The sequence below is a fragment of the Python bivittatus genome, unplaced genomic scaffold (genome assembly GCF_059951505.1).
Source record: "Python bivittatus isolate LINGU-HERP-01145 unplaced genomic scaffold, Pbiv_v1 ctg000310_np1212, whole genome shotgun sequence".
NCBI classification, from domain to species: Eukaryota; Metazoa; Chordata; class Lepidosauria; order Squamata; family Pythonidae; genus Python; species Python bivittatus.
Genome location: NW_028277054.1, coordinates 1,673,903 through 1,701,520, shown reverse-complemented (window position 1 = coordinate 1,701,520; position 27,618 = coordinate 1,673,903). Strand labels below are relative to the sequence as shown.

Below are 27,618 nucleotides of genomic sequence, written 5' to 3'. Positions count from 1 at the left end.
TTCCAGCAGGCCTTTGCGGAAGAGCAACCACAGAAAATCTCCAGGGCCAGATCGTTTCATGTGCTGTCTGGTTCCTAAGCAGGAGGACCGGGGTCTGGGATGGAGGCTCTGGCCCCCGCACAGCTGGAAAATCTATGAACTACCTCAGTTCTGCCAGTCTCTGAAAACAAGGGCTTTTTGGGGGGCGGGAGGGGGATGTCTAGAGTTGTGGTTATTTTAATCTAGTGTATGATTTAAGTTTCTGGAGGCCAACCTAATTCTTTTATCTTAGTCACTTAAGGCAGTGTTTCTCAAGCTGGGCAACTTGAAGATGTGGGGACTTCAGCTCTCAGAATTCCCCAGCCAGCCATGCTGGCTGGGGAATTCTGGGAGCTGAAGTCCCCACATCTTCAAGTTGCCCAGCTTGAGAAACACTGAGCTAAGAGACGTCTCCTGCCTCTATTCCTACAATTTTCTCCTAACTCTTCTAGTCCCACCACTGCTTGCTTGGATCCAGCATATTAGCTGCCCAAATTGTTAAACAACTTTTCGGTACGGCGCACTTCCTCAAAACACTCCATTGCCCCACGGGGACAGCTCATCTTCTGCCACCACCACGTCCACCGCTTCCTTCTGGTCTCCATAAACCTGCCCATCTTGGCATTCATCTCTCCCTTTCAAGTCAACCATCCTCAGCTCATCCTAAATCCTCCTGCTTCTTTGCACGGCTCCCCCCACGCGACACGGCATTAAGACGCCCGTGTTCCACAAATGACACACAGGCCAAATGACCCGGCCAAGCAGCAGAGACCACCGCTGCTGAGAAGCCTCTGAGCCAGGTTGGCCTAGTGGTTAAAGCTCCAGGCTGGAAAGCAGGAGGCGGTGAGTTCTAGTTCCGCCTCGGGCACGGAAGCCTGCTGGGTGAGTTTGGGCCAGTCGCTCTCTCTCAGCCCAACCCACCTCACAGGGTTGCTGTGTTGGGGAAAATAGGAGGAGGAAGGAGTATGAGGTACGTTCGCTGCCTTGAGTTACTTATAAAAATAATAAAGGTGACATTAAAAAGGTGGCAGAAGGTGCCTGGGAGCAGAGACTGGAAAGCAGGATGACAGCCCGCTGGTGAGCAAGAACCAGGTGGGCATTTACCAGGGCATTCTCCCCAGGCCAGAGAGAGCTGCCCGAGAGAGAGAGAAATACAGGTTTTGAAGCACCTCCCGACTACTTCAGCCAAATCGACACACGATCCAAAGACGCCTTTTTCAAGCTAGGATTTAGATGTATTTTTATATACAGCATAAAGTTGAGGTCTGCTTATTTAAAAAACAAAAAACAGACATTTCAGGATATAAACAATGGTCAGTGGTGAAGCTGCCTCTGAAGCCCAACCGCTGCCGAGGCCCCTCCCCGCCCGGTCAGTGGCCGCACGGAGACGGCAGACACCGGCCACGTTCAGAGACGGCGCAGAGCCAGAATGGAGTATTTCGCCTTGTGGGAGACCAACCGATTGGGGTTTATTCCACAAACTATAATGAACAAAAGAGAGACGTAGTGTGGTGTGTTGAACCCAGTTAAGTGCCAGGGGGAATCAGCAAGATTCAGCAGTGAGACTTTGGCCCGGTTTAATAGCGAGGAGGAAAGACAGCCAGTTAGTTTAATGATGCCAGTACTGGGGAGGCTGAGATCTTCCTGGAAATGATGAAGTTCCCATCTCAGTCCTCGGGGCTGAGACTGCAAACGGCATCAAACACGTAGATTCCTCCTTCACAGGCCAACGTCTACAGCTCTTCCAGCTGTGCGAGACTACCACTCCCATCAGGCTGGCTAGAGGCACACAGACTTCTCGCCCAACAATTCGGAAGGCATCAGATGGGGAATTTCTTCCCCTCCCATCAAACCTTCACCTGAAGCGTAACATGGTGTTTGAATCTTTCCAGGAGAAGTTTTGTTTTGTTTTTTAAGTTGGGGGGAGAACCACCCACCTTCTCCCGCTGGTTTTTCCCATCTCCCTTCTAGGGAATGGATTTTGGCCAGCACACGCGGTTTGGATGCTAAGACGCTGGCCCACTCCGCGCTGGAAGAGAAGGCGCCTTTGTTTCTCTCACAAGGAGCCAGTCTTGTGTGGCTCTGGCCTGTTTCAAACGGTAAACTTTTGAAACCGACGTGGAGTCAATGGGCTGTTGGAAGGCAAAAGAGGGTAGGGAAAGAAGCAAAGACTTTTGGAAGGGTGTCAATTCGGTTTCTGCCCCCAAAGTTCGTGTCCTACTTGAAGACTGCCTGGGCGAGTTCTTTGCTGCTTAACCAGCACCCCTCCCTGTCCACCGACCGTTTGGAGACCAAACAGATCCACTCCCACCCTGATCTACTAGCCCCCTGCCCCAAAGGTGGCAGAAGGGACAAACTGCCCCAGCTAAGAGCCTTCGCTTAAGAGGACAAGAAGCACCCTCCATCTTCTGGGTTCAGCTTCCACCGTGGAGCAGCCCTGATTCATCGCCCTCCCTCGATCTCCACATCTCCCCAAAGCTGCTTCTGCATCCCTGGGGAGGGTGGGGGACAATCTGTAGCCCCCAAGCCCGTGGGCGCATTGGGAAATTGGTAGTTGTGACTTTGTGGCTGGAAACCCAGGAATAACGCAGCATAAGGCTCAGGACGGGCTCATGGAACCTAAAATGCAAAGAAAGTCCCTCCCCCTGCAAAAAAACCAAAAAAACCTGGGGGCAACAAAGGCAGCCCTGGCTCCATCCACTCTGCGTTATTACCCTGCCCACTGTGGCTCTTACTAAACGTGCCCTCTGGCCAGCAAAGGTCGTCCCGCCATGTTTGGCAGGTCCGGCTTCTGGACTCCACGGCTCTTGTTTTCCAACCCCCGGAAACGCGAAGCTTATTGGGGAGGTGACCGGCGCAAGCTCCGGTGGAGGCCGGGGCTTGCGCCAGCCAAGGTCCGCTTCGGAAGAGTCTTCCAGCTTCTCCGTCCCTCGTTCTGCACACCCCACAGCAGGCCTTCAGAGTACGCTGACCCTCTCGGCCAAGCCCTGCATCTCCATTTCCTGTTCTTGCTCTCCGGCCTCCTCGTCCTCCTCCTGCAGCCGGCGAACTCGCAGATGCTCCGGATACTGCAGGCCGTGCTCGGCAGCAAAACGCTCCCACCGGGCATCGTCGCTCTCATGGGTTATGTAGCGCTCGCCCATCCTGCTCTCCAGCTCCCGTAGGTCCAGCCACATCTGGTAATCCTAAACAGGTGGCCAAAGTGAGAGGGAAGCCAGAAAGCAGGTTTGCCGCCTTTACCGCCCGCCTCAGGGGCCAGCACGAGCTCCAGCGGCCTTCTAAGCGCCTCAAACCCTAACCCACCATTCCCCCGACTAGCCTGACGACAGGCTAGGAGGCAGCCTGTATCCCCCGCCCTCGACCAACACAGTCAGTGACCAGGGACGGCAGGAGTCCACGTCTTTATACTCATTGCAATTCCCTTCCAATGTACATTTCCCAAAGTTCTAGCTTGGCTGTATTTGCTGAGTCAAGAGATTCCGCAATTCCAAGTCTCTTCTGAGTGTAGAACTGATGCTGAGCGCGCTGGTAAGGTTACGAAAGGATAGCGAATATGAGTCACAAGACTCATGACTCCCCTTCTCCTTTGCAGCCCTGTTCCCACCTCATCTAGGCCGACCTGATTTCACTGAAAGCTACCATTTCAATACCTGAAGCACACAACGGTCATTCTACGCTGGACCCCCAAAGGACAATGTGCAAAGTCTTCCACCAAAAATAAGACATTCTTGGTGGAATACTCTGCACATTGTTCTTTGGGGGTCCAGTGTATCAGACATTTTTGGTTGTGCAACGTTAAGGTTTTTCAGTTTTCAGTCACTGTGTTTCTCCTTGTGTTGTGCCCTCGAAGGAAGAGGCGGGCTTACATCCAAGGAACTGCACAATTTTGTCTCTGGGTGATAATGGTTTTTTTACAGAAATTCTATTATGTGGGCTTGCAAAATAGCCCCCATGCTGGCTGGGGACTAAGGAACTTTACAGTCCAACATGTACAGAGGACAAGGGGTTGGGGAAGACGGACCTAGGGCGACCCGTTTGTGCCAGGAGGGATTCAACACAGCACTGTCCCCACCTGGCAACCTCTTCAACATACCTGTAGCCAACTGTGGCTGAGTGATTTATCCACACTGTAACGTTTCCTCATCTTCACCTGGAGCAGGTTGTTGATCAGATCGATGGCTAGGAGGAGGAAGGAGAACAAAGCCTTAAAACCAGGGCTGTGCCTTTGGGATGAAAGACGACTCCAACTGCTTTTCAGCTGAACGCATCCTCAAATAATCCAAAAAACCAGACCCAAGTCATTAGATGTAAATAGAATATGGACAAACAAGGCTCCTTTGCTCAATTCATGCTAGAAGTTCAGCCTGTGAGTCAAAATCTGCCCCCCTCCAAAAACGAGAAATCCAAAGATCACTGGTGGGGAGGGGTTCCATTCTTTGATTCAATGTTTTCAACCTTGGCAAGTTTAAGACGTGTGGACTTCAACTCCCAGAATTCCCCAGCCAGCATGGCTGGCTGGGGAATTCTGGGAGTTGAAGTCCACACGTCTTAAACTTGCCAAGGTTGAAAAACACTGCTCTGATCCTTTCAAGCCATCACACATTTCCAGTGACAGTTACCTCCGACCGAAATCTGACGCCAAGGATTATGCGGGTACATGAAGTCGGCATTCTGGATCTGATCGCTGATGTCCTCATCCTCGTTGAAAGGAAAAGTGCCACTCAGGCTGACGTACATAATGACGCCCACTGACCACATGTCAAGAGAGCGGTTGTAACCCTGGTTGAGCAGCACTTCAGGGGCTAGGTAGGCCGGGGTGCCCACCACGGAACGTCGGAAGGATTTCTCACCAATGATGCGGGCAAAACCAAAGTCACACAGCTTCACCTGTGAAGTGGAGACGGGGGGAGCCTTAGCATCTTGCCACACCGAAATTCAGAATATGACACCAAAGACCGCTTCCCCACCCCTTCCTTTCTCTCCTAGACTCCTTTCCGTTCCCAAGACAAACCCACCTTTTTCTCCTCAGCCAAGGGCCAGCCCAAGAACACGTGTGAAAGAAAAACACGGTTATTTAAAAAAGAATCAAGGGCAGGATCTCAGCACGACGTTCACCTGCCACATGACTGTATCTCTCAAGAAGACCGCGCTCTTTGGCTGTACGGGTGAATTTCATTCATTCCTGCACTCCCTGGCATAATTGCTGGCCCTTAAATTAATTCGTAGGAGGGAGACAATGCATGTTGATGTTTCCTGCCCCACCAGCGCCCTTCGCATTTTTGTCTGAAAGCGAAGCTAGCCTGTAACTGGGGACGCTCCCTCCTCCAACATGTGTGCAGGGGGGTGCGGGAGGGGTTCCAGTCAAGAAACTCTTACCTGTGGAAATGGCTCAGCTGAAGCCAGGAGAACGTTTTCGGGCTTCAGGTCGCAGTGGACAATGTTCTTGAAATGCAGATGTCGGAGGGCGACCAGGACCTGAGGGGAGAGAAACCTCTAGTTTTTGCAGAGGAACCCCGTGGCCAGAACATTGACACAGGAGCAAAAGGAGATTAAAGGAACAAAACAATTTCATGAAACTACCGGGGTGGGAAAACGCCTTGGAGCCAGCTTTACTTCTTAGGAAAGGGTGCATTTTCCAGTACTTCAGTGAAATGGGAATGGGGTCCAAGAAACTACAGTTCAAATCCTTGCTCTGGATTTACTTAAGGCCAGTCGCTACCATGCAGCCTACCTTACAGGGCTGCTGGGAAGATAAAAGGAGGGGGGAGGAGGGGGATCCTGGCATACCACAATTGCACGGAAGGGGATAATATGATCAGACGCAAAGGACCGGAATCCATTTTTATGGGTTGATAATGTAGAAAAGGGACTGAGAAAGGGCTGTCCCTCCAGGGTCTATCCTCTGAGGCTGCTAGAGTCATTCTGACCCTGGAACCGACTCGACAGGTCCCCAGCTGATCACATCTTCCTTCCAGAGAGCCCCAAAGAGGATTTCTGCTCTGTTTTAAGCAGCCTTTCCCCAGATCGAGAGAAGGGATATTTTTAATTAGGGCTCTGGAGCCCCCTAGTGACGGATCCCTGCACTGCACCCTTCAGAGTTTGGGGGGCAGGAAGAGAAGGCAGGTTGGAGAAGCGTGTCTACCTGGGTGATCAGGAACTTGGTCAGTCTCTCCGGGAGCCTCCCCTTCTCCGAAGACAGGATCATCTCCAACATATCCCCATGAAGCTTCTCCATGACGACAAAGACTTTCTCCGGGGTCTCAAACATGCACTCCAGATTCACGATCCCAGGGTGCCTCAAACTCTAGGACGGGGCCCAAACGAAAGAGGGGAGGCTTAATTTGAGGAAGGTGGGCTCCCCACCCCACCCCACCCCTGCCCAGAGAATTTTGGCAGGCTGGGTGGTGCAAGAGAGCCAGCCGGTCATTTTATTTTGGCCACTGACCAGCAGTGTTTCTCAACCTCAACCATGTTAAGGTGTGTGGACTTCAACAACCAGAATTCCCCCAGCCAGCATGCTGGCTGGGGGAATTCTGGGAGTTGAAGTCCACACATCTTGAGGTTGAGAAACACTGTCCTATAGCAATACAATTGAAATTATAAGTTTAAGAATTTGGGGCATAGACATTAATATAGAAAGACATTCATGCAATTTGAATAAGGCCATTACGTGATTATTTAGAAGAAGAATAAAATTGCCAGCCTGAAGTACAGAACCATTATGACGCTAACATCCATGGGAAACACTGCAATTACTATTAACATTATATCTAGAGAAAACACCATGATGTCGTCTATAAAGAAGAATACATAAGTTGTGATTCTGTGATGGAATGGACTTATGAAGGCCATGCTCAGGGAGATAAGCATGTTCTTAGCCCCCAACAGGAGCGTGGGAAGTTCAAGAAGATGAGGCTGGCACCTCCCTAAGGAATTCACGGTGTTGTGGCTGGCTGGCTTGGGAACTTAGGTTCAGTCTGGTGAGATCCTGTCTTGAGGTGGAAGCTAATAAATGCAACAGAACTGTATTTGCATTGTCTCGTGGAGTTCGACAACTCGTGGAGTTGGGCCGAACCTGACATCAATCTCACCAGACTGAACCCAAGTTCCGAAGCCAGCCAGACACAACACCATGAATTCCTTAGGGAGGTGCCTCATCTTCTTGAACTTCCCACGCTCTTGCTGGGGGCTAAGAACACGCTTATCTCCCTGAGCATGGGCTTCATAAGTCCATTCCATCACAGATTCTGGTTGAAAAACTAAACATTAGTCTAATTATAATGTATTTATCTATATTGTTCAATGACTCTGGCAATGCTTAATGAAAATACGACGGAAGTAGGAATCCATTGACAGTGGTGCCCCGAGATAGATGGAGTCCACTCACCTGCAAGATGGCGACCTCGTTGCGCAACTGGCTCTCCTGCTTCGTGGGGAAGCGGAGCTTGTCAATGACTTTCACCGCCACATCCCGGCCCGTCTTGCGGTGTTTCCCTGCCAGGACAAGGGAGAGCCAGCTCTTAGCAAGAAGCTATGGAGTAAGCTTGGTTCCAACCCACCTCCAGGCCAGCCCTGAGTCTCCCCCAAGAGGACCCTTCCTCTTACAGGGCGTGACTCCCTGGGGCAAAAAGAGAAGGCAGATGCCTTCAAGACATCTATTTCCCACAGTTGCGCTGAACAGGCACATCAAATCCTGTTTCTAAGGGTAGCTAAGCTTTTGACTGAGGCAAAGGGAAAATCAGTTTTCTGGAAAGGGAGAATATTTCCTCTATACAGGGAAAGGGGGGAGCCCTGTTTGTGGCCCTCCTTCAGTTGTTGAGCTACAACTCTCGGCACAGTCAATGACCAGAGACAACCAAACATGGATCGCAGCAAGAGCTGAGGACCATGATCTGCCCTTTCTGAGATCCAGAGACCAACTCCAGGGTTGTTCCTGCAAGCTTTGGGGTGCATCAGAAAATATCAAGAACGGCATGGCATAGGGTTGTGTAATGAAGAGAAGTCCACCCGCCATCCTCTTGAGTTAACCACCTGGGAGATCAGCAGATGAAAGGTTTGCACCCTGTTCTCGGATTATATTTTAAGGGCCACAAGTGGAATCTGGTGCCAAAGAGATAAGATCTGGTGATGGGAGTGCTCGGAAGGCTGCTTCGGGGAAACTGAGCCAATCTCCTTCCTGCCCTGGAATGACCTGCATCAATCAGGTTGAGCTGAAGTCCACACATCTTGAGGTTGAGAAACCTCGCTCAAGAGTCATTAACAACCAATTTTTCTTTTCCATACAACTTTCTAACCCTGGTCAGGACAGCTACTCCAAGGATAACTGGAAAGCAGCCCAGTTTTACAGATGAGGAACCCTGATAGCTTATGGCAGCGTTTCATTCTTTTTTGACTTGCAAGAGTTGAGTGATGGGGGGTCAACCTACGGCAAATGTAACCGAAATTCGCCCAGTCTGTTCTCCACGATGTTAGCAACCAGAAAGGTCATTATATCATCACAAATAGAGGCAGTCTTTACACCAGGGGCTTCTGGGGGAGTGGGGGTGGGGTCAAAAAAGTCAAGATGGCCTTGACTGCAAGAACAAAGCCCTTCTCTTTTTGACATGCACGGCAGCTGCCATCTTGACTTTTTGACACCAACTGTTGCATGGCAAAACCTGGAAAAGGGAATAAGGCTGGCACTTTGATTACCTCCGTAGACCACACCAAACTGCCCTGAGCCCAGGACCTCGTCTGGGAATATCTGGTAGACTGTGGCGATATCCTGCAATCGGACAAAGAAGTCACATATTGAGGGAGGGCACCTTCGCTGGGTGACGAGATGCCCCAGATTGAGGAATGAGATTCAGAGGAAGAGGAACGCCAGCGTGGGGGACACTCACCACGTTCTCCTGAATTTGGCTGTTGGACACGGAGATCCGCAAAGACGCTTGCCCTAGGTAAGGCAGACAAGACAACAGGGTTTAACCCTCCTCCATCTCTTGACTCCCTCTTCCCAGTAGCTCAGCAGGAACTGGGCCCCTGGAAGCAACTTTACCCAGAACGGACCGAGGGGGCTATGATATAGCTCAAAAGACCCCCAAACCAATGAGAGAAGGCAACGTAATGCCCTTTCAATGTTGCGCAAGGAGCATGCTCAGAAGGGAAACCTTGATTCAATGGGACTGATTTCTCGGCAAGAAAACTAAGTCCTTGCTTACCAACCACTTGTTCAGCAACTGAAGTTACGACAGTGCTGAAAAAGGAGACTTGCGACCGATCCTTGAAGTTGTGGCCGTCACAGCATCCCCACGGTCACGTGATCACGATTTGGGTGCTTGGCAACCGGCACACATTTACGACAGTTGCAGTGTCCCACGGTCACGTGATCATCATTTTCGACCTTCCCTGCTGACTTCCCACAAGCGAAGTCAATGGGGAAGCCGGCAGGGAAGGTCGCAAATTGCAGTCATGTGACATCGCACTTAACGACTGCAGCCAGAACCAACATCATAAGTCGGTGCAGCCACATGATGTTTCACTTTATGACCACATTGCTCAGCGACAGAATTGCCAGTCCCAATTGCGGTCGTGAGGACTACCTGTACGAACCTTATCCGTGCACATGTCTGTGCATGCCACACTTACTGTGGGAGGCCTGTCCCTGGGCAGCTGGAGCCCCTTGGAGGACGACCGGCATGAGGGCTTGGCGGAGGGCCGTCTCCCAAGCCTTGGCGTGCTCCAGGCTGTCTCCGCCGTGCTGGGGGTTGCTGAGGGCGCCGTTCTCGCCCACGTAGTAGGTGGTGTTGGCCGTAATAATTTCAAAGCAGTGAGGGTTCGCGCCGGATGGCACGAGGGAAAAGTCCTGAGCTGGCTCCACTGCTAAGATCTCCGACAATGGGATCTCCTATCAGAGTTGGAGGGGGGGGGCGAGTAAAAAGAAAAAAAATCAGCTTCCAGAAGGCTGCCAGGCCCAGGTGGTCCAGCTCCCCTGTCCTGGAGACCCCCAAAACACAGGCTCACCTTGTAGTAGCGGTTACTACTGTTGTTCTGGAAGAGGGTGAGGCATTTGCTGTCCAGCCTCCAGTAATGACGTTTCCGCTGCAGAAGGGGGAAAAAGCAAAGGGTTGGAGGATCACCGTGTGGGGGGAGGGAGGGAGAAGTTTCTCTGCAATGCAAGCCCCCCATTTCCTGGCCACCCCCAACCGTCAGCTTCAACTGCACCCCAATCTGTTAATGTAGGACGCCAAGACTATCTTGCAGGGCGTGGAGATGGTTTTGAGTTTAACCGCTGGAACGTGCACTTCCTCAAAAGGAGAACTTGCAACCGGTGCTTGTTTCTCCCTTACAGACACCCAAAGGACAATCAAACGCCAGTCTGCACCTTTGCACGTCTGGACGCTCGACGCTGCCTGTTCCGAGGGATGGCATCGGGGCCAGACAGATTACCCTAACCCTCACCCCACCTCCTCCGCTTCTTCTTAACCAGCTTTCACCCGCAGAGTTCTCAACACATCCAGCCACACAGGCACGCTAACACAGGCACGCTATCTATGGACTGCAGATGGCTCTAGGCATCGGGGCGGTCTGCCCAGCAAAGAGACCGACTGCTGGTGACATCCTGCTCCGAACCCCTTGCCGAAGTAGTGTGCGGAAGGAGCAAAGAGGGGGGCTGTCCGCAGGAGGATTTTGGAAGAAGCACTAAGAAAAATCCAGGGGCTCCCTCTGTGCCACGCTCTTCTGGCCTCGTTCTGAGCCTCACGGCCCCCTCCTCTCGCTCACCAAGGTGTCCTTGCTGCTGAAATGCACCACCCAGCCTTCCTTCAGGGCCGTGCTCGACTTGCGGGTCGTCTGCCGGACCGACTGCACCACCCGCATCAGGGGGATGTACCCCATGGAACTGGGGAGATAGAGGAAGAGGGGGCACAGCTCAACTGAGTTGGCTCAGGGCAAAAAGGTGGAATAGTGAAAACCCGCCCTGTGAGAAAACAGGCGGGGGGGGGGAGAGAAGAGTCAAAAGAAAGGGAGGGGTCCACCGGAAGCCCTCGAAAATCAGCATTATCAGCAGCGATGAAACTGGGAGAAGAGGAGGATTGGCGATATTTACTCCTCTTCTGCAAATACATATGCACACACACGTACCGTGTACCAAAAGTCAGGCCCCAGAGACAACTTATTATACAAATTACATTAAATACTCAGTTGGCTGCCATTTCCTTCTAAACACTTCCTTACTCATTTGATACGTGACTTTTGAACATTCTTAAGTACAGTATCGTTTTCTCTGAAAAAAGTAATTTGATCGGCCTATGATGCCTGACTTTTGATAGGCCCAATATAGATTGATCAATCTCTGTCTATCTACTATCTCCCTCCTGCTTCTCTTCTGAGGAACTCTGGGTGGCCTCCATGAATTACCACTTTCCTCTCAACAACCCTGTTTCCTCCTCACCCTTGAGACTTGTGGATGCTGTCCGCATCCTCGCCCATGCACAGCTCGCTCTCCGAATGGGACCCCGGGATGATCCCAGAATCGTCGGACTCATCCATGAGCGAGTTCTTATCAGCTTCGCTGAGATCACTGGATTCTTCCGATGGCGTATCTGGGGGAGGAAGAGGAGAGGAATCAAAGGGCCCAAACCATGCCTCCATGTCTCCATGGGAGACCTAGTCCATGCACTGCAATCCGGGGTCCCTCCCCAATGGGTAGGGTCAAAAAGGCAAGGGGGGCCCAACCACACAGTCCTGGACATCTTGATCTTTTTGCGCCTCCACCTGTGGACGCCTGGGATTGCAATAAAATTTGAGGGCTCCTCAAATCTTGATCGGACCTGCTGGGTAGAGGCACTGCATTCCTGCCACTTTTTAAATGATCATGCAGAAGAAGAAACGGGGCAACTGTGGAGTCCTTGGGGTTCTCTGAGCTCGGTTGTTTTCTCGCAAACGTTTCGTTACCCAGCTAGGTCACATCTTCAGTGCTAGAATGGAGTGGGGTTTGCTCTCTGCTTATATACAGTGGCATGCCCTGCCAGTGTCAGTGGGGGCAACTTGCCTTTCCATTGGAAGCAAGCCAGGATCCATCATTACCCTGACAGCCCCTTGAACTCAGGTGAACAATCCGTGGCTCCCCCAAACCCTGATTCAGTCTGTTAAGGTCCTTCTAGAAATTGCATGGAACGTTTAATAGGCAAAAGGCATGAAATGGGCAGGGGGTGATCACACTAAACGTAGTTCAATTTCTTTGGCTTTGCCTTGCCCTTCCTCAGTGGTTGTGGGGCAGCCTCCAACGTGGTCTTTAAAAGCTGAGCACGGCCCTTGGACTAAAACGGTTTGGGCACCGCCGGTCTAAACCTTGCCCTGTTCTGTCTGTCCAAAGCCTCCGCTGATCTTCACGTGGCCTTTAGAAATATCTAGGATCCGGCAGGAGAAGGTGCAGAAGGAAGTAAGTTCTGGGGCTGGAGTCAGGGTTTGGAAATAAAATGCCAAAGAGAGAATTTGAGTACCTTGAGTTTCATTGGTGCTGAAGAGTTGACCTTGGGCGGGGGGGGTGGCTGACTGGCCCCTTCCCTCTCTCAAGATCAGCTCGGCCTTCCTTGACACCGGTCCAGCATCCAGGGCCCCCGCCCTGCCCAGAACAACATTCCCCTCACAGCAAGAGTCTCTTCCCTCTTCCCCCGCCTGCAACAAGAGACGGCTTTTGCACTCACCGCCACCATTAAACGACGTCTCTCCGAGACAGTCATTGGGCACGCGAGTTGCACAACGCTTGTGGCAGTTGAATTTGCAATCTGGAAGGAGTTTGGGGAGGAGGAGAGAGAGGAAGCAATTTTTCAGTGACCACAGTAAGGCCGCTCATCTGCCGTCTGTCCCCATCCCGTCCGTGAAAAGGAATGACCCGAAGGCTGCAATGCCATCAGCCGCCAGCAGGGGGAGACGAGGAACAGAACAGGTTCCACCTGTGCAATGGTCAGCATCGCCCTGCAGCTGTAAGGCTGCAAACATCTGGTAGCAGGGAGTTCCCCGTTCACCCCACATTACAGAATCGAGCTGTGAGCCCGCTGCCCCACTCACCTTTGCACTGAAGGCCCTGGCGGAAGAGCCCTTTCAGGAGTTTCTTGCAGTACTGGCAGACGGTGGGGCGGGTATAAGAGTGGATGAGGAAAGTGTGGGGCACTTTCACCTTGGAGAGGAAGAGCTTGTCCAGCTCAATGGGGCGGCCGATGTATGTGGAGGAAGTCAGGCGGCGTGGAAAGATCTCTGTGGAACTCCGGCTCTGGGCAGGGGACAAGGCGTAAGAGAGGAGAATGCGATCAGTACAGGTAGAAGACATAGAGAATGGCCTTGAAGGAAGGAAGGAAGGAGGAAGGGCCACTACCAAGCCAGCAGTAGATAAGCGGGGCTTGAGCCCAGCCAAGAAAATAACATGAGAAAACGTCTCAGACAAGTCCCTCCTTCATTCACACAAAGATAAAGGGAGGGAGGGGGAAGCACATTCAGACTGGCAAGATTCTGTTACTCTAAATCAGGGTTCCCTAAAGTGGTCAGTATTGACCCCCAAGGGCCGATGGGACTATCCAAGGAGTCGATAAATGTCTATCAATAGGTGGTTGATAAACAACGGAAGGCCGACTGGGATCAATTAAACTTTTGGGGACTCTGTAGAGCTCCATGCCAGTCTCTAGTCCTGAAGGTGGCTAGAGGTGAGACAGTGTGACCCAAGATTGGATGGTCAGCCTTGAGTTGTCTCGATGATGATGATACTGATGATGATCCATAGCACTATTAAAGTGGTATTTATTAAATTATTTTCATATAATAAATGTTTAGAGGTCGATGAACAATCCAAAATTTCATGAAGGGGTTGATGGGCTGAAGAGTTTGGGGATCCCTGCTCTAGATGCTACAATAGAAGTCATCCTGACCTATCTGACATTGCTGTCTCAGTCTGATCCACCATGTTGGGCTGACATCGTAACAAGATATGTTAAGGGAAACCTCTACTAAGCAAAATACATTTTCTAGTCTCGCAAATGGGTCAGGAGCCTAGCTTTGGGGGGGGGGGGGGGACTTAGCATTGGCCTGTGGCTCGGAGTGCCACTGAGTTTTTTTAAAGATTTCTGAATCGTAATAGTAACACACTGTTTTCGGATGGTGAAGGACAATTCATGCTCCAACCCAGGTGCATCAGGTTTCTAGTCCTCAGGGTCAGGACTAACCAGCAGAGTCCAACCAAAGCTGTCCCCTGCCCAGCGGGCAGAGAGAGGGCTCACTCACGAGTTCATCCGGGACGCAGGGCAAGGAGTCCGTGGTCGACAGGCGCAGCGGCTGGGAGTTGGCCAGCGAGGTGGACGAGAGGCGACGTTTCCGAGCGCTGCTGCAATTATTGGGAATGCTGAAGGCGCAGCGCTTGTGATAGTTCAGGCCACACCCTGGGGGGGGGCAGAAGATGCCATGGGGCCAGGAGATTAGAAAAGGCAAGAGTAATTAAAGTATCCTTCTAATCATCATTTTGAATGCCCCGCCAGTTAAATTATATTCCCAAACTGTTCACTCTGCGGGCTGAGAGGGCTTTGACAACAGCTCTGCCGGGTAGTTCAATGCTCCATTTCAGGAAAATCTCTTGGGCCTCCCTTACTGATGCCCAGACTCTGGGCACGTTCAGATGTCTAAGACCATGAAAAGACACATTTTTTCACACGGAAAATAAAAGGGAAAATAAAAGGGAAGACCTGCATGAGGAACAGTCACAATGCTTGTTCTTACTGCTATGTTTTGTTTCTGGCGAGGACCCAGGAGACAGCGTAGAAGGGAAAAAAAATTCTCTAGCAGGCCCTCTACTCTACAGCGGCTTTGGCTTCACACCTTCCCCAAATAAACCCCGTTCTACAACCTGGTCCCTGAGTGCAAATCTAGGGCTTCTTATAAGCCAAGCACTGGAAACTGCAATGGCAGGTTCACAAGCATCTGGGGGGGGGGGTTAGTGGTGGGGTTCTTACCGTCACATTTGAGCCCTTGGCGGACCAGACCAAAGAGCATCTCCCCGCAGTGGTCGCAGAAAGCCGGCGCGCGGTATGAATGCACGTTGAGAGCGTGAGGGCGGATCTGGAAGTCCTCAAAAGTAGCTGAGGCTGCAAAAAGAGAGAGACTGAGAAACTGGGGCGGGGGGGAGGTCCAAAGAATCTAGCGATGCCAGTTTGAGAATTCATACATTACATCCTGCCCATCCTGGGGGCTCCTGATACGCTGACATGGCCTTCTGCCATGTTCTCGTCTCTGCCCACAATCCCTTCAGGGTACTATGCTGGGAATGACCCCCCCCCCCAATCCAAGAGGTCTTCCTGGATCAATTTGACCAGCCACCTGGATACCTGGGGCTGATCTATAAGGTCTGCATGTTCTCCTTCTCATGTACAGCTCACGTTGGACTTTCTGAAGAAACCTCTGCTTCTGAGCAAAAATTGTGTACTGCATATACTTGTGGATAAGCCAAGAATTGGGTTTGGCTTATCCTTGGATGGGCTTATCCATGAGTCATACTTGTATTTCCCGTATATACTCGCAGATAAGCCCATCTGCAGATAAGCTGACTCTCAAATTTTTAACCAAAATAACATGAAAAATGCAGGTTGGCTCATCCACGGGTGGTACATTTTTCATGGTATTTTGGTTAAAAATTCAAGGGTCAGCTTATCCACAGATGGGGTTATCCGCGAGCATATACAGTAATTTTAATTTAAAATTCCCTGGGCTAGATCCAGGGGACTAGAGCCTTGATCTCTGGCAGGACAAAGCCCCATTTGCAGCTGTGAGTTCTGCAGGTTGAACTTTTTACTGGGCGACCACCGAAGGCTGGTATCGTAACCAGGGTCCTCCCCTCTTCCACTCGCTCCTGCAAACCAGCTACCTGGTTCTTTTCTGCCCTTCACATCCAGCCCCTTTATTCCTGTTTTCATTTCGGTAAGAGGCAAAATCTTTTGGCGATGTTTGCAAGCGACTTAATTCGCTGATCTCTGACTCTCAGGCTAAGCCCCTTGAGTGTGTTTAGCCTGCAGGAGAAGAGATAAAGCAGTTCCCTTCAGATAGCTGAAGGTCCGCGGCCCAGAAGAGAGAGTGGACTTGTCTTCTGTTGCTCCAGAGGGCAGGACCAGGACAAAGAGAATGAAACCGCAGGGAAGGAGGCTCAGGGTAGATTTTAGGAGGAATTTCCCGAGACTAAGAGCCGTAAGCCAGAGGAACTGGCTGCCTCGTGAAATGGAGAGCTCCCTTCGCTGGAGCTCTTCCAACGGAGGCTGGAGAGACATCTGTCCAAAACGCTTTAGTGAGCTGGGGGTTAGGCTGGATGACCGCTGAGGGCCTCTCCAGTTCTATGATCACACCAAGATGACCAGAGAGCTGGATAATCAAAGGAGGGACTGGACTGACAGAAAGGCAGCCTCTTCTGGCCACCCCACAACCCCAACCAATCTTCCTCTTGGATTAAACAGCAGAAGCGGCACCTTTTGCAAGCAAAAAACATCAGGCTCATCCCCGGTAACTGATGTCAACAGAATCAGAAAGCTGGGAAGGGCAAGATCCTTTTCTGCTGAGGCCATGGAAACAGGATTCAATCAATCTAAAGGAGATGCTCCAGCTAGACGCACGCTATATATTTAACCCGGTGCTTGAATTAAGCTACTCTGGTGCAAATGCTCCGATCCACAAACTAACAGCAGGGGCTGGATCCACACAGCCTGCTAAGACGTTAAAAAAAACCCTACCCCTAATTAAAACTAACCAGGTTTAGCTGCAGCCACCTTTACCCAATTGCTAAACTTAAGTTAGTTTTAATCTCGGGAAGGGTTTTTTTTTTTTCACTCTGCGCGAACTCAACTGTTGGGGTCGGCTGGATTTTCCGCACGGCCTTCCCTAACTGAGGCACTTTACCCGAGAGTACCACCTCCACCAGGTCGCCCTCCTGAATGTCGCAGGCGGCTCGGACCAGTTGCAGGATGTTGGCTGAGGAGGGGTCATGTTTGAAGAGGAGGATCTTGTCGTAGAGGCCGTAAAATCCGCACTCGGGAAACTGCAAAAGAAAGAGACCAGCATGGATCGGAAAAGCAATGTTGAGAAAAACCCTGCAAAAACTAAAATCTGGGTACCGGGCAAAGAGAGGTGCATTGCAGGGAGAATGGCTCAAGATTTGTGGGGACCGAACCCATGCCCTCTGGCTGCACAGGTTGTCCTCGTTTAGCAACCATAATTGGGACCGGCAACTCTGTTGTTAAGCAAAGTGGTCGCTAAGCAAAATCGTGACTGTGCTTATGATCTCACTTCAGCTTTCCTTTGCTTTACAGACCTGCAAAGGTCATAAATGCGAGGACTGGTCACAAAGTTACTTTTTCATCACTGTCATAGCTGTGAACAGTCGCTAAACAAGGCAGTCGCTAAACAAGGACAACTTGTAGATTCCTGCTGGGAGCCCCAACCTAGAATTTGGGGGACACCTGGAGAACCCTGAATTGAAGAACACAGTTGTAATGGTTCTGGGGACCTTCTGAAATCCTAGAAGTTGATGTCCATCAAAGTAATCAATACTTAGCAGGAAGGACCAGTGGTCTGCCTTGATAATAAGGATACCTTCCTGTATTTATAACACTCCAGCTCAGCCTGTTCCTCTGACACTTCTGGAAGTCCCACTGGGGCCACTTGTGTTTTATTTCACGTGGTCACAAAAATATTTGGATTAGAAAGCTCTGCCGGCAGCTGGATAAAACATTATTCCATCCCATGCTGTTTGATGCACTTTGGTGAGGTCCAATTAACTTTAATGCATCCTGAAAGCTACTGACATTTAAGAGGCTGCTTTATTTTATTTTAAGAGCAGGCTTGCTCTTGGGAAAATGCAAGCAGAAAAAGCAGTATCGGCCGTTTGGGTGGGGTGTTATTTGAAACGCGGCTTCCCTCCTTTCCCAAAGTCACCCGGGGCCAGAGCAGCCTCGGAAAGAAAGAATACAATGTCAGGCTCCAAACTCCAGGGGCAGGGAGCCCTTCGCTCCAGGCAACGGGCGATGAAGTTCTCAGAAACCAAAAGGCAGCTGGAGGAGCCCTTCTCCCCACTGTCCGGGGGCCCATTTGCACACCAGGCTTTTCAGAAATGCAGGCAGGCAACCTTGTGGGGGAGCCGTTTGGCTCAGCCCAGGCAGGGACGCAGACTCTGGGCGGTTCGGGGAAGGGAAGGCGCCCGCTTTGCAAGGCACGCTGATGTAGCGTGCTTCACAGGAAGCAGACGTGTTGCACCCAGGTAGGGGCAAGGGAGGAGAGTCAGCCATTCGAGGGCCCGGTTACAACCAACCGCTATGCAAATTTAAGCTGTTATTTTTAACTGCAAAGAGACCCCGCTGCCGGCTGGCTCGTTCCAGCCGATTTCCAACCTCTCCCTTCCTTTGCTGGACAGGACGGACCGGCCGAAAAAGAAGCCCATTCCCACCTCTTTCGATCTCCTCCCCCCTCCAGTAAAAACTGCACCACATCCTTCTAGCCGCGCTGCCTTCATCACCGCACAACACAGAAGCCTTGCACAGTTCGTCGCCATAAGACGTGCCAACTGCAAGCTCTTTGGGGCGGAATATCCCCTCAAGCTACCACCGGGCTCTTGGGGAAGTGTGGGGGGAGAAGCCCCAGGCCCTGACCTGATAAGCAATCCATTTTTAAGCAGGGAGGCACCTATTAAGAGGGGAGCCAACCGTTGCAAATGGCTGCTTTTGATCTTAGAAGAAGCAGTCCCTTGAGAACCACACGGTGCAAGGAAGGTGGTTGCCCCATATGAGCTTACAGGAGAGTAAGTCTTATTTAATTCCAAAGAGCTTCTTCCAAGTAAAGCACGGGGCCCAAGCACTGAACCTCCCGGGGTTCCCCTCGCTCTTTCTGACAGGCAGCGATTTGCACCTTGGTAACCCACCTCGATCCAAAGGCAAGCAAGCGAGCAGAGAAAAGGGCCTTTTATCGAATGAATCAACTCAGCCCCAAATTGCAGGCTCGTCTCAAATTAAAGAGGGGTCAAAGCACAGTGAAATAAAGCAGATTCGCCCGCTCAACAGACTATCCCAAAGGAGGAGGCTGGATCCATCTTCCAAAGGAGGAAATTCCAAAAGATAAAACCTACATTTTACTCATGCCATGCCAGATTTAATCACACCTTACCTACACATTTAGTGAGCGGTACCAGAGAAGGCACCCCCTTTCCAAGGAATCTGCTCGCCCACTAAGTCAGGAGAAGGCCTTTCTATCTTGGCGGATTTCCTGTCTCCTGTTCAGCCACACTAGGCACTGAGGTTCATAAGCTTTCAGCCCCGATTGAAAACAGATGCTCGCCCGGCCACTTCTTGGCTAAATCGGTCCATGGTGCCTTCTATGGCATGCTAAGGTTTGGGCTGTTATGTCCTGCATTTGAGTTGACCGCAAGGGGACACGTGATGTTCCTGTGGCTTTTTCCCCACGCTTATGGCTTGCCTATGGCTTCTCACCTGTTTTATGGGCTTCAAGACACAGGAAAGCTTACAGGGTTTTATTCTAAAAGACTTTTAACCGTCCCTTACTCTCCAACGGTAAATTGCTCACTCTTTTATGGGAAAATGACTTTGGAGTCAAACAAGAAAGAAGCCAGCTGTGTTAGCGTAGCCAAGGGGAGGAAGAGCATTCCCCTCGAAAGGTGGTCTGTCTAACACAGGATCCCCACTCAGCGCTGTTCGTTCAGACCACGTCAAAGCGCAAATGACTCGTTTCAGACAGAGAGGAGAGAAGTGACTGCTGGGGGGGGGAGCCAAGGCGCAAGGTTGATCAAGGGCCCAGGGTGTTGCTCTTAATAGTCCCCCTGTGCCCCCCCGAGACTTAACACCCCTCTCCTCGAACGGGAGGCATCCAAGTTTTCTTCTGACCACAGCAGCGGATGCGGAGGAGGGCGGCTTCCATCCTGGAGAAGTCCCAAAGATTATCACCCTTCAAAACAGGGGACCGTTTCCCTTTCCTGCCGAGCAGCGAGGCGGTCAGGGCCCAGCTGCCGTTTCCGCTCCTTTGCCGTCACATAAAAGGCCTGATGTGTGTCGACAGGCACTACCGAGGCCCAAGATCAGTTGTGCGGGGAGAGGAGGGGAGGAGACAAGGTTAGGGAGCTTTGCAGCCAGCGACTCCAGGCACATCTCTTGGCCCCATCACCCTGCTGCGGTGTCGGTACAAATTAGGGGAGCTTCTGCCCTGCCTTCTACCTGCCCTATGGAATAACAACATGGACTGGATCGAAAATAGCTTCTGCAAAATGCATCATTCAGAGCGCACCGCGAGCTCTACCAGCAGGCTCTGCAACACAATGTGGCAGCATGAATGTGTCTGTCTTTCTCAGCCAGCGTCTCACCTCTTCATTCTTTCCCTCTGTTTCCATTTAGGGGGTTTCCCTGCCCCAGATTTTTTTTTCTAAAGACCTTCTGAGGTTTCCTGAAGTCTGTTACTATTTCCTCAGCGCCACCCAGAAGGTGCCAACTGTTTATACGCTTCCATCCTATAAACTAGTGTGTTTCAAACTTGGCAACTTGAGCCGAAATCCACACACCTTAAAGTTGCCAAGATCGAAAAACACTGATATAAACTATGGTTCCAAACTGCAGCTGAATTGGGGTCCGGACGTTGCTTGGGCTCCTCTCTGTGAAATCAACCCTGCTCTCTTGTCAACGGGGGACCTTCACCCAGATATCCAGCATGGCAACCCGAAGCCCCGGCCCCTTTCCTTTTGCAGACAGACGGACCTGAAGCTCCACCGTTTCTGAGGGTAGTTGCAGAGGGCTGGTGTTGGGGAAGTTGGGAATCAGGAACCTTCCACTTGCACAGCTGCAACCCAGCTTCTTTTCCCCACACCGCTGCTCTCTCTCCTAATTTCCCCCCTCCTTCTGGCGACCTGTGCCTTTCCATCCTGCCCTCCGGCCAAACCACTGGCCCAGGGCGCCCCGACGGCGCTCCCCCCCCCCGCCCTGCCTAGCCCCTCCGGGAGGTGGGCTCAGCTGGCAGGGATTCAGAACCGGTTTGCCTTCCGATCACCACCCCAGGAAGCGCCCCAGGCTGCGTGTGCAAGTCCACGAGGCCGCCTTGCCTGCCAGGTCGCTGCAGCGACGCCTCACGCGCGCACACACCGGGCTCCGGGCACACCCAGCCGCCTAGGGGGCAAAGGGCAGGAGGCCGAGCCTGGAAACCGCCGATCCCGGGGCTGCCCGGACGGATCCCCAGCCTGCAGCGCCCTGCCCACCTTGCCCAGGAACTGCCAGCTGCAGGAAGCCGCGGCTGTGATGCCACGCCAAGAGCCCGGCCCGCGGCCGAGGAAGCGCAGCGCCGAGGGGCCCCGAGGCCGCTGCCCCGAAGAGCCGCCCGCCGCTCCGGCTTCCCCGGCAGCAGAGCCGAAGCGGGGGCGCGTGGCGGCAGCGCGGCGCTTTCTCCCGGCCGCGCAGCTCCGCCGACTCCCCCTCCTCGCCACGCGCCGGAGAGACCCGAGTGGCCGCGGGGTCCGGGACACTGCCTGCCGCCCCCCGCGCCGCCCCGCGGCCACCTTTCCCGCTGGCGCTCCGGCCGGCCAAGGGCGCGGAGCTGCCGCGCTCGGGCGCGGAGCGGCCTCGGAGCGCAGCGTGCCCGCTCCCCCGGAGCCCCTCGCGGGGCGGGAGGCGCGCCCGCCGGTCAGGGCTCGGCCGGAGCGCGGCGCCGCCCTGCCCTGCCCTGCCCTGCCCTGCCCTGCCCGCCTGTGCCCCGCGCGGCGCCCACCTTCTGATCCACGATGGAGCAGGCCAGTTGCTTGACGTGGGCGAGGTCGCAGGAGGCGGGCAGCAGGACGAACTCGCGGGTCAGCCCGATCTGGATGTGGAAGGAGACGCCGGCGCAGGCGGCCGGCGCTGCGGGCGGAGCGCCCGGCGACCCCGGCTCGGGCGCCCCCGCGGGGGAGGCCGGCGCGGCGGCGGCGGCGGGCGGGGAGGCCATCGCGGGCCGGGGGCTGAGCGCCCGCGCCGCCGTCCTCGCCGGCAGGACCTCGCCCAGAGGCGGCCGGAGCTGCGCGAATGCCACCGGCGCCGCCGCGAGCGCCCGGGACGCGTCTCCGAGAGCGCAGCGGCGCTCGCCCCGCCGGACAAACTTTTCTCCCCCCGCCCCCGCCTCCTTCCCCGAGGAGGAAGTGCGCGGAGTGACAAGCCGCGGAGCCAATGGCGAGCGGCGGGGATGAAGTCACGACGACCCGCCCCGCTACTCCGGAGTGGAGCCGGAACGAGCCGCGCGCCGCCAGGGAGGAAGCGGGGTTCGCCGGCGGCGGCGGAGCGAGTCTCCCGGCGCCTCCACCGGCCGGGGCTGGAAGGCGAGGCGGGGCCCCGCGCCGGCCCTCGCCGGGGCCACGGGCGCCGAGCTGGCGCCTGCGAGCGCGTGCAGAGTGGAGCTGCGCCGCCCGCTTCCCGGGGGGAGGCCGGCGCCGTCGGGGAAGGCGCGTGCTGGGGACTTGCAGCCGCCTGCCCAGGTCTTTCGCCCCCCTGGGCACCCTCGCCGTTTCCTCTTTTCGCTGCCCACGTCAGGCGCCGGCCCCGCGCCTCCGAGCGCGCTGCACCCACAAATCGGATCGCCGGGTTCAGGGCCCAGAATGCACCGCCTCGGGAGCGGCTTGACACGTTCCTGCTTGGGGTATTTCTCCGCCAGGGGTGGCGAGGGATGCGGGTGGTCGAAAAGGTCCAAATAGCCGGACAGCCCTTGGGCTTGTGTTTCCCCCCTTTTTAAAGTGGGGGGTGCTCTGGGCCACCCACGGGAAGGGACCCCGTCCCGAGAGAGCAGCGCCCACCCGTTCCCTGCAAGCTGGTCAAACGGTGCCCTAACACCCCACTTGGCAGGGGAGCGACCGAGAAAGGCAGAGAGTGGCCCATTGGGAGAAAACCTTTCCCTTCCCTTCCCTTCCCTTCTTCCCCTGTGGTCCCATCCGGATGTATTGGACCACATTTCCCCTGGCCACTCTCAGCCTGGCCCTGTTAGCAAAGGACTATAGGATTTGTAGTCCCCACACATCTGTACCAATGCAGGAAGGAAGATCCTGGCTTTTGTTCAGAGCAGTGTTTCTCAACCTTGGCAACTTTCAGACCTGTGGACTTCAACTCCCAGAATTCCCCAGCCAGAATTCCCCAGCCATTCCTCAGGCTGGCTGGGGAATTCTGGGAGTTGACGTCCACAGGTCTGAAAATTGCCAAGGTTGAGAAACACTGGTTTAGAGGCTTGGAATGTCTTGCCAAGAACTCCCCCAAGGGCTTGGAGCTTTTCTGACTAGAAGATCCTGCAAGTGAGGAGCAAAAGGAGGGTGTAATAGGAAGTTGCTCTTCCTCTCTTACTGGAATGGAGCCCTCGAGTCATCGGGCTGAAAGGGAAGAGGCGTGGGAATTCAGGTGTTGGCCTGCTAGGAACAGGGAGACCCGAGTTCCAGTCCTGCCTCACTCTCCGAAGCCCCCGGGGGATGCTCACTCTCCTGCACCCAGCCCAGTCTACTTCAGAGGGTGGCTGTGGGGAAAAACGGGGGAGAGAATCCTGTACAAGAGGCAAGATCAAAATCCAACCGACTAATAAATGAGTAAGAATCCGTGTGTTGAGCTCACGGCTGCAGGATAGGCCCTTTTGAAGACAGTTGGCACGCTTCAGTGCCTCTCTGTCCTCACAGCCTGGCAGCTTTCTAGCTACCCAGAAGAATGCCTGTTCTCCCACCGCCTTTCATAAGCTGAGATCAAGTTCCCCTCTAGCTTGCCTTACTGTTGCGGTAGAGTTTCCCCCGAGGACAGGAAGAAGTGAGCTGATCAGCTTTTTCATGGTGGGAGAGATCCAAACCATTTTTTCCCCAGCACTTTTTCTGCTTTATCGAGCAGCCTGATCCATATCTGCTCTCTCCCTTGGAAAAGTCCCATCTGGGCCTGACATGGGACCAAGGCTTACAACCCCAGTGGGTATCTAGTTGCTGAGGCTGCAAACCAAATGTTGGAGTCTGGTGGCATTCAGGAGCTGCAGCCTTTTAATAAAATGTGTGAGTCGGACAAGGGGCTACCCGACCCCTTCTCAATTTCGGCTACCGTAGGCTGACACGGCTCTCCTCCTGCAAGATCTATGGTGGGGGCAGTAATTGTATCCTAAATGTTGTTTATGCACATCTGGAGGGTACCATGTTGCAGAAGGCTCTTTCGCATGCAGCCAGAAGAATGCCTAAATGTTTTAGAGGGCTTGGAAGCCATTCCCAAAGCTGAATATTCCTTTTTTTTTTTTAATTTCCGGTTTGTTGCACCTCCTGCTAAAAAAGGCTTGCTGGTGTTGAGAAAGAATCCCGTTTTTTGGCCAAAACTCGGGGATGCTTTTACTGTGAGCAGATTCAAGGCAGAAGACACTTTCTTTCTCATACTGCATAGTCATTACGAACACTGAACTTTTGACCGCTCCTTCAACTCGTCAGCTAAGCCTACAAACGTCACAAATGCAGTGATATTGTAGACCAGTGTTTCTCAAACTTGGCAACTTTAAGCTGTGTGGACTTCAACTCCCAGAATTCCCCAGCCAGCCTGGGGAGAAACACTGGTCTAGACATATTGCTGTTGAAGACATGTTATATTGGCGAAATCTGTTGTGAAGTTCAAACTTTTTTTTTTTCCTGGATTCCTCCTGGTACCCAGCTTGTAATTTTCCGGTCCATTTACTAAGATGCGTCTTCCAGCTGTTCTACACCCACACTGCTGTGTTTACACAACACACTTAACAAATAAGGGGGACTTCCCAAAAAAAATCAATCAGCAGGTTGTGAGAACGTAGCCTAGGCTACGGCCTTTACGGATTTGTGTTGTTCAAATCCTGCGGTGTATGTCTAATAAGGGTCTGGGCAAAAAAAAAAGGAAAAAAAAAGTCAAGATGGTGGTCACGCTGGCATGATCAAAGCTGCAATGCACGTAAACCAAGCTTCAATTGCCCCGTCGTAACCGCCACCTTGACGTTTTTGGGCAGACGGTGGGCAGATTGAGGATAGGAAGAGGTCTGCAAAGGACAGCAAAGGGGTCTTCTCAGGTGGGCTGGTCCTCCCAAGCGAGGGCCGGGACCTTTTTAATACCAGGAAAAGCAGCTCTGAATTGCCAGTCTATGCAACACGTGATGCTTCCAGATAGAATTTCCCCCCTCTCATTTTTAGAGATGCAAATGGGAGCATTAGGACCGCGTCTGTATGCAAAGCTCCCTCCTGTTCCTTAGCTTTGGGTATGACCTCTTTGCGTGCCGTCACTCCACGCGAAAACGTCCCAGGGGCAGGAGCCGTCAGATATCCAAGGGCTGTTGCTGGAAGCTAAGGAGGGGCACCTTGGCCGCGTCTTCCTGTCTGCTTTGCAGAAACATCCTGTTGGAGAGGCTGCCGATTCACGGTTCCCAGAGACTGGAATGGGGCCTTGCCTGCATGCCAGCCCTGGGCGTGAAGTTTCTTGGCATCTCCTTCACCAATGGCTTTTTGAAACAAAGAGAAAAAGCCATTGATAAAATGAAACAAAGCTGCATTGACTAACTAGATTTCTACCCGTGTCTGAACTACGCTCTGTGCATTCTCAGAAATCTGTCTTTTCCTGACAGCGACAGAATGACTAGCCCTGACCTCATCTCATCGGCCTGAGCTGGTCTGTGCTCCCTCCTTGCTCTCGCTTGTCAAGCAGCCATAGATGCTGGGCTGGCAGAAGGGGCAGCGGAGAATTTTGGAAGGAACAGCCAGGGATCGCCAAGCTGACTGTTAGTTTGACGCATTGTTTGAAAAAGAAACGCTGAAGCATTTGGAGCTTCTTGGGCTCTGACCAAACGACATGACTGTAGTGTGCAAAGCTACAGACCGCTTCATCACCTCCCTCGCAAGGCAACTGTGGTTAAGCACACTCGGCCATGCTCCCCTCCAACCAGCAGCTCTACAGGCCACATCCCAACCCCCCCACCCAAGATATTTCTGCCACAATTCCTGGCACCTTGGCTGGTTGTAAGGCCTCCTTGGACTGGCAAGCAGGGCGCTGATACTTCTGCTGCTTTAACCAGGGTGGGAAGCAGAGCGTAAAGCAAGAGAAGGAAAGTGGGCTTGCCGGTTCCACCTGCCCAAAGACATCTGAAGGGCTCTTTCCTGTGCAGCCACCTGCCTGGCTCCCTCAGGCACTGGAGCAGGTCTGGCAAGCTTTCACCTTGCGCTGCCCTTGAGATGCCACCCTGCGGGTACCACTCTGGATGCACCAGCCGGGAAGCCTTCCTGAACCAGGCGCTGTGTCTCGGAGGCAGCGGACACTTCATTTAATAAAGCCAAAGCCCCAGAGAACCGTGCCCAGGGCAGGTGGGGCAGCAGGTGGTGGTGGTGGCATGCCAGAGTCACAACAGCAACCCAAGCTGGCTTGTGGGAATGCCCTGTGGGCCCCACTCCTGCCTTCCAGGGCCTGAACTTCAAGGGGAGGAGCTGAGAACCAAAAAGAGACTCCCGCGGGAAGTCCTTGCCCCAAGGAGGGCAGGTTTTCTTTCTTTTTTTAAAAAAGAGGGCTGCTATCTCCAGCACGAGAGGAAACAGGCCACAGGGTGATAAGGACACTTTGGCAGGCAATTCAGACACTTTGGTTCCTGTTATCTAGTGGGAAGCCACAAGATATGCGGTGGCTGCAATATTTATGGCCAGGCGTGTGCAGGCAGGCCACTGGGTCATTCTACTTCTTCTAGCTCTGCCTTGCCCAAGACACGGTTGCCTTGACCAGAAGGGCCAGCACCTTAATTTAGGGAACTGGATGGTCAGAGGGCTTTTGAATTCCAAGCTTTCAGGGCTGATACAGAACAAAGAAAAGCACGGGAGCTTCTTAAAAAGATCGTCCCTGGGTGCCTTCCTCCTAGTTTAAGACTGCTGGCCGTGCCACGGCACCACCAAAGGGACTGAAGGCGCGAAGGGCAGCCTTCTTCACTTGGGCTGATCCTGGCAGAGCCCCCTTTTTACCTGTTTGCCCTGCCTGGCCTCAGAGGACAATTTCATTCCACGAGACCAAGCCGTTCCCGGCCAGCTCGGCGTAGGACAAAGTAGGGAGACCAGATGCTCCTTACAAATGCAGTCAGGGCTGGAAGGGAAGATCAAACGAGGGCTGTGCCTCAGTAGTTCCTCAATGCAACCCCCCCACATACCTCCCCCCACTTCTGCACTATTTTAAAGCATGAAATGCATGAAACTCTCAGCCTAAAACCGGCCCAAACGTCACAGGAATGAGAACGCTGATTGCAGCACCCACCCAGGGACTTTCCCCGCACCCTGTATCCTGAAAGGCCCCCCCCCCCATCAGCACCTTCCTTTTAAAGGAAGAGAAGTGAATGGAAAGAGTAGCGCCAGGGCTGAGTGCCTGCCTCCACCCCCGGGAGGGAAAGGCAGCCTGGCCCCAGCGCAGCTCCAAAGGACCACCCTCGGTGGCCGGAGGTGGGCTTCGCTTGGGGAGGCTTTTCAAAATGACAAAAGAAAAGCACTTGAAACAGCACTTGCACACGGGTGAGCCTGCGCTCAAGGGGCCCCAAATGTTTCTACCATGAGAGCTTTGCTTTCCTCTGAATGGGCCAGTCTGGCCAGGAGCAGAAGACAAGAAA

The 27,618-nt window shown here is 53.1% G+C and overlaps 1 protein-coding gene across 2 annotated transcripts; it reads right to left on the bottom strand.

Moving 5' to 3' along the window:
- Positions 1–1,229: 1,229 nt before the first annotated feature.
- Positions 1,230–22,161, bottom strand: PRKD2 (protein kinase D2). Of its 2 annotated transcripts, XM_088139771.1 has the most exons (18): positions 21,772–22,161; positions 16,921–17,059; positions 14,994–15,125; positions 14,272–14,426; positions 13,069–13,270; positions 12,705–12,785; positions 11,450–11,600; positions 10,780–10,897; positions 10,021–10,098; positions 9,646–9,904; positions 8,901–8,953; positions 8,710–8,782; positions 7,406–7,512; positions 6,161–6,322; positions 5,395–5,493; positions 4,638–4,905; positions 4,112–4,197; positions 1,230–3,203 (listed from the first exon to the last, which is right to left on the bottom strand). In XM_088139771.1, exons 1-18 carry the CDS (start codon positions 21,982–21,984, stop codon positions 2,976–2,978), a joined length of 2,604 nt encoding a protein of 867 aa, XP_087995897.1. In that variant the 5' UTR covers positions 21,985–22,161; the 3' UTR covers positions 1,230–2,975. The 2 variants fall into 2 exon arrangements, with proteins under 2 accessions (XP_087995897.1, XP_025025093.2); XM_025169325.2 differs by lacking the exon at positions 21,772–22,161 and having other exon boundaries at positions 16,868–16,940.
- Between the last annotated feature and the right edge of the window lie 5,457 nt (positions 22,162–27,618).